Source organism: Phaethon lepturus, unplaced genomic scaffold (assembly GCF_000687285.1).
Source record: "Phaethon lepturus isolate BGI_N335 unplaced genomic scaffold, ASM68728v1 scaffold21735, whole genome shotgun sequence".
In the NCBI taxonomy this organism is placed as follows: Eukaryota; Metazoa; Chordata; class Aves; order Phaethontiformes; family Phaethontidae; genus Phaethon; species Phaethon lepturus.
Window position 1 is genome coordinate 1,299 of NW_010542978.1, and position 6,899 is coordinate 8,197.

At 41.5% G+C, this 6,899-nt stretch overlaps 1 protein-coding gene across 1 annotated transcript in view; it reads left to right on the top strand.

Moving 5' to 3' along the window:
- Window positions 1-684: 684 nt before the first annotated feature.
- Window positions 685-6,899, top strand: part of CMYA5 (cardiomyopathy associated 5) — a gene marked incomplete at both ends in the record, with an annotated part of 29,353 nt that continues 23,138 nt past the window's right edge. Inside the window, 2 exons of the mRNA XM_010288226.1 lie at window positions 685-2,831; window positions 3,084-6,896. Of these exons, the coding sequence (XP_010286528.1) occupies window positions 685-2,831; window positions 3,084-6,896 (5,960 nt within the window). The remainder of the gene's footprint in view (window positions 2,832-3,083; window positions 6,897-6,899) is intronic.

Genomic DNA, 6,899 nt, shown 5'->3' on the forward strand with positions numbered 1-6,899 from the left:
CCTCCAGCCTTTTTCTTAAGTGAGAGAGAATTAATTGCAGCATATGATAGTGTACTGATTGCATATCATAAGGTTTACAGTTAGCTTTATAACACGTTATTTCATTTGGGGAGGGCTCAGTATATTTTTATTGCTGAATGCATTCTAAATTACTTTGTTAAATATGTGGGGTTCTTAGAGGATGAAACATATGAGAAGACAGTAACAAACTAGCAGATAGATTCTCTACTCCTTTGAGCATTGTATAATCATTTACACTTAGGCAAAGCACATGTGGGTACTATTAAAACACTGACAGTATCTTGTAAGTGTTTAATGCAAGGTTTAAATTATACTGTGAGATAACCAGGCACTGGAGAATAGCCCGAGAATCAGCTCAATCTCACACTGGCAAAACAAGGTCAGATCAAAGACTGTTTTTCCTGCATTGTCAAGAGCATGTAAACACCTCCCCATCATTGAACTAGCCTTGCAACATGCAGCTTACAAAAATTTATCTAAAGTACATTTGTCACATGAAATACGACTTTGCTTATGCTTGTGTTTCAAAATTTATGCACATGCACTATTTTGACCACTTTAAAAGATATTTTTGCTTTAATTCAAAAATTTAGATTTTACTGCAATAATTAAATTTATTGGGTGATTTTATGTCTTTTTTTTTGTTGTTCTTTTTGGTTTTAGTCTGAAAGATCTTATCCAAAGTGAAGATGTGAAACCCAAGCTGCAGTACATCATGACTAACCCTTCCTTTTCTATGGTAACAGTTCAAAGTGAAGACAGTGGGATAACCTGGGAAACCAGCTCAAGCAGATGTTCTACTCCCTGGGCCTCAGAAACTAGTACAACTTCTGATCTTTACAGGATGGAAAGTTCACCGGTAGGTTCTCCTCCAGGAAAAGTTATCTTTATTATGGATGAAGGTAAGATTGTTCGGAAAAGGAAGCGCAGATCTTCAAATAGGGTGCAAATGGCTACAAGCCTGAAGGGGGGCCAAGGCAGTAAAAAACGTGATTCTTCTGGAATGCAGAGGCAAGAACGAAGAACTGTTCTAGGAGATGTGCAGGCCTCCATGTTGAACATTGAACAGGTGGAAACACAAGACACAGATGAGGAAATGTTGGATGATGAAGATCTAGAGAACATCTCAGAAGAGCCAGTAAAACGTGTTCCTATAAGATCCATATTTAGAGAGAGCAGACTGAGAAAAGTAGGGCCAATCCTTGGAGGACCAGTACAGGCTAGAATCCAGATGTTCAACTCAATTTTTGGAGGGACTGAGCTAGCCCCTGAAACATTGGAGAAAAATAGAATCCAGAGAAGTAGCTCAGTTTCAGGAGATTCTGAACAGTTCCTTGAAACATCAGTAAAAGAAAGATTGCAAAAGTTCAGTTCACTTTCAGAAGCAACACATCCAAAACCTTTCCAAAGAGTAAGTGGTAGAAATCTTGAAACACCATCTGAGAGAAGGGAGAAAAGACAGCAACCCACAGCACATTCAAATCAAAGCTATTCTCCACCAACAACGCCTCTTGAAAAACAGCTTATTAATAAAGATGATGTTTCATCTGAAAATATTAAGCCCCTTAAAATGAAAGGTAAACCAAGCAGATTTTCAAGCTTTGGTGCAAAAACAACTCTTCAACATGAAGAAAGAAAAAACAGACAATCTCTTTTGGAGACTCCAAATCAGGTATCAGGACAGTCACTGAAGTCCTGTCCCCCTGAAAAAGCCAGGAAACAGCACACTTATTCACCTGCAGCCAAAACGTCAATAACAGAGCAATCAACCTCCATTTTATCAGAGTCTGATGATGAATTAGAGAAACAAATGCCACTTCCCTCAGCTGAAACTGCAAACAAGAAATCAGACCAATCCCTGCTGACAGCTTCAAATGTTTTGCATGAACCAAAGGAGCAGGAAATTCACCCCAATTCTGCAGGACAGCCTGTTTCAGCAAATATTGTTAATGACTTAGCTAGACAAAGTACCCAACCTATTTTGCCTACAGAACCCGTGTCAGAACATCCTGAGAGGCAAGGACAGAAGTCAGCAGTTCAGTCTTGCTTACCTAGTGCTCCATCAGCTAGCTCAACATATTCCACTCCATATGAAACAAGACAGGAGGATATTATTCTGCAGTCATCAGAAACGGCACAATCTGAGTCTGAACATGTGCTTTTACCACATTCTGTAGATGAAACAGAAAAGCAAGAAACTGAGTGTCACTCATCAACAACTGCACTGTCAGAAATTGAGCCTTCAGGTCTATCGTATTCTGCTAAAAAAAAAGAGGGTCAAAAGACCTCACTACCAGAAACCCAAAATGTTCACTTAGAGAAGCAAACAGAGCCTGAACGAGACTTTTCCTCCTCCCTTCAGGAAACAGAGGAGCAAGGAATTAAACTAAATTCACCTATTTCTGAAAAGATAGATTCTAAATATTTCAGCATTTCATATCCTGTTCGCACAAAACCACAAGAAACTCAGAAAACTTCAGCTGTAAAAAAAGCAATAGACTTGCATCACCCTGATTTTTCCATTGAAAAAAACAAACAAGCAGAGAGTGTGCCAATGGAGATGGAGCATTCAGATTTCTCATATTCCAGCAAAGAAATTGGGGAATCAGAGAGAACACAGATGGCAACAGATCATCCAGACTTCTTTTTTCCCAAGGAAGAAACAGAGGAATTGGAGGGTGCACAGCTGGAGATGGAGCATCCAGACTTTTCTTTTTCCAGGGAAGAAGTGGAGGAACCAGAAAGTGCACAACTAGAGACAGAACATCCAGATTTCTCATACACCGGGAAAGAAATAGAGGAATTGGAGGGTGCACAACTGGAGATGAAGCATCCAGATTTCTCATATTCCAGGGAAGAAAGAGAGGAATCAGAGAGTGCAAAACTGAAGACAGAATATCCAGAATTGTTTTTTTCCACGAAAGAAGCAGAGGAATTGGAGAGTCCCCAGCTGGAGACAGAACATTCAGATTTCTCATATGCCAGGGAAGAAGCAGAGGAATCAGAGGGCGCAAAACTGGAGACAGAATATCCAGAATTGCTTTTTTCAACTAAAGAAACAGAGGAATCCGAAAGTGCCCAACTGGAGACAGAGCAGCAGGATTTCTTGTATTCAGTGGAAGAAACAGAGCAATCAGAGAGTTCACAACTGGAGAAAGAGCATCCAGATTTTTTTTCCAAGGAAGAAACAGAAGAATCAGAGAGTGCACCACTGGAGATGGAGCATCCAGACTTTTCATTTTCCAGGGAAGAAGTGGAGGAATCGGAAGGTGCACAGTCAGGGAGAGAGCACCCAGATTACTTATATTTCAGCAAAGAAATTGGAGAATCAGAAAGCGTACAGCTGAAGACAGAGCACCCAGGTTACTCATATTCCAGAGAAGAAGTGGTAGAATCAGAGAGTGCACAGCTGGAGATAGTGCATCCAGACTTTTCTTTTTCCAGGGAAGAAATGGAGGAATCAGAATGTGCACAGCTGGAGACAGAACACCCAGATTACTCATATTCCAGAGAAGAAGTAGTAGAATCAGAGCGTGCACAGCTGGAGATGGTGCGTCCAGACTTTTCTTTTTCTAGGAAAGAAGTGGAGGAATCAGAAAATGCTCAACTGGAAATGGAACATCAGGAGGTTTTATTTTCCAGTGAAGAAACAGAAAAACCAAAATCTGTTCCTTTTGAAGAGGAGCAGCCAGAGTCTTATTATCCTGAAGAAGCAGAGCAAGAAAAAAAAGCACAGCTTGCACTGGTACCTTCAGATTTGCCATATTTGATGGAAGAATCAGAGAAAGAAAACACCACAGAATTTGAGTTGGTGCATCCAGATATACCTGATTCTGCCAGAAGAGCTGAGACACAGAAAGCTGGGTACCTGGAAACAGCATGTTCAGATTTACCATATCCCACAAATAAAACAAAGCAGCAAGAACTGGCACAACCAGATCTGGACAGTTCTCTTATGTCATATTTTGGTGACAAAGGAGAACAGCCGCAGGCTCTACAGCAGCATTCACAACCTGAAGGTAAACTATACTTCCGTGCCAAGGGAGTGCAAGGAGAAACTACTCAACCGCAGTCAGAGCATCCAGTTTTGTCATATTCTACTGGAAAAGAACAGCAACATAAAACCTCACAGCTGAGAGCAGAACAGCTAGAGACATCATATTCCACTGCTAAAAAAGAAAAACAGGAAAAATTGCAACCAAAGTTGGAACAAGCAGATTCACCATATTCACAGGGAGAAACAGCACAAGAAGCTGAACAAAGAACCTTAGGAAATCCAGAGCCATCATGTTTCATTAGTGAAGCAGAGCAACAGCAAAATGTACAACTAGCTTCAGAAGATAGGGATTTCTCATTTACCACTGGAGAAGTAATGCAAGGAGCGGAGTCAGGATCCTTGGACTCATCACACTCAACTGACAGAGCAAAGCCCTGGCAAATGGCACAGATGGAGCAGGAGCAGTTGGTTCCCTCTTGTTCCACTGCTGGTAGTCATCAACAGGAAACTCCACCACTGGATGTGGCCCAGCCAGGTATATCATATTCCTTTGGCAGAATGGAACGACAAGATATAGTACGAAGAGAGTTGGAACAGCAGGAAACAGCCCAGCAAAAAGCTATGCAAATGGAAATGGAGTGTTCAGATTTGTCAGAAACCTGGGGGAAAGAAGAGCCACAGGTCATAGACCAAATTAATTTGGCACAGCAAGAAGTAGCTCACCCAGAGTTAGTGCATCCATCTTTGCCATATTCTTCCAGTGAACAAATGCAAGAAGAAACACAAACAGAGCCAGCATATCCAGAACAGGTATTCTATGTAAGTACAGAAATGCAGGAGGAAATGACACAACACAAATCAGAGCAACCATTTATTTCATGTTTTACTGGCAAAACAGAGCAACAAGAAATAGTACATTCAGAACTGGAGCAAACATTTTTGCCATCTTCTAGTGGAAAAGAAACTCCACTGGTAATGGAAACGAGTTCAGAATATCCAGATTTGTCATACTCCTTTCACAAAGCTGAACAACAAAAACAGTTGAAACATCCAACCTTACCATTTCGTTTGAAGCAACAAGAAACTGCACCACTGGTGATGGAACATTCAGATTTTTCATGTGACAACAGTGAAGCAAAAGCAGGCGACATCGTAGAGCAGGAGTCAGCACATCCAGAGCTTTCATACTCCATGGGAGAAACACAACACCACAAAGAACATTTAGATTCACCAGGAACCCTGGGTGAAGCAGCACAAGATGAAAGTATGGAATTGGAATCTAAATGCCTAAATTTGTCATGTTCTCATGGCCAAAGAAACCAGCAAGAAACTTCACAATTGGATTCAAAATGTCCAGAGGTATCATTTTCCTTTGGTAAAGTCAAAGAACAAACAGCTCAAAAGTTTGAGTCTAAACATCAAGAATTGCCTAAAGTGGCTAGAAAAAGAGCTTCTCCAGCAACTGCACAAATAGAGTCAAAGCATCCAGATTTGGCATATTCTCCTGGCAAAGGCGATGACCCAGAAATTGCACCACTGGAGATGAAGCATCCTGATTTGTCACATTCCACTGATGAGACAAACCAACAAGAAGTAGTACTGTTGAATCAGAAACAGAGAAAAATTTCTGTTGTCAGAGAAAAGAAGCAGCAAACCACAAAACAGCAGTTAGAGCAAGAAAAGCTATCACATTCTCCTAGTGAAACAGAGCAATTAAAACATGCCCAAGAGGACCTGGAACAACCAGATTTATCATTTTCCATTGACAGGTTGGATGATGAAATGGCCCCACCAGAGGCAGAGCACACTGATGTGGTATATCCTCTGGACAATGCAGAGATGCACCAAAAAGTACGACAAGAAACAGAGCTAACTTACTCCTTTGGAAAAGCAAAACAGAAAATAGTTCAGCCAGCAGTGGAAATTCCACATTTGGCCCATTCTGTAGGTACAGCAGAAGAAAAAGAAGAAATATCAGAAACAGGGCAGGGACATCCTGACTTGCCGCCTTCTGTTTTCAAAGCAGGAGGACTGCAAACTGCACAGCTAAAACCCGAATGCCCTAGTCTAGCATGTTCCGTCAACAAAGTGCAGGAAATGACCCAGCTAGGGTTGGAACAGTCAGACACGTTGCATGTTCATGGAAAAACAGAGCAACTCCCACCTGCCAAGCTGGAGCTGTGCTGCGTAGACTTGGCATCCCTTGCCAACAAAGTGGGGCAGCAAGGCATGGAGCACATAGCCTTGGGACAACCTGATGAGGGACAGTCTGTCAGCAGAGCAGAGGATCCACAGGCTGCAAAAGAGAAACTAGGAGCTTCAGATGCATCATCTCATAATGGAAAAGTGGAGCAAAGAGAAATGACAAAACCAGAACCAAAGCATCCTGATTTATCATATTCCATTGATAAAACACAAACGCAAGAGACTACACAACTGGTGTTAGGAAAACCAGATCTATCATCTTGGCCTGGCAAAACACAGCGAGCACAAACTGCTGAAGCAGAGCAGCCAGGCTTCTTGTATTCTTTCAAAAAAGCTGCACAAGGAGAGAAAGCACAGCCAGAATTGGGACATTCACAGTTAGCTTACTCAGTTAGTGAAGCAGAACAAGAAACTGTACATGTGAAATTACACCATTCAGATTTATCTACTGGCAGATTAGAACACCATGAAATCATACAACCAGAAGCAGAAATAATGAATTTATCATGCTCAGTTGGTGAAACACAGCAACCTCAAATTGCTGAAGTGAATTTGGAGTGTCCGGATTTATTGCATTCCACTGGCACAGTACAGGCACAAGTAAAGATTCAGCCAGAACAGGAACAGACGTGTGATTTTTCATTGTCTCTTAGCAAAGAAGAGCAACGGGAAGGTG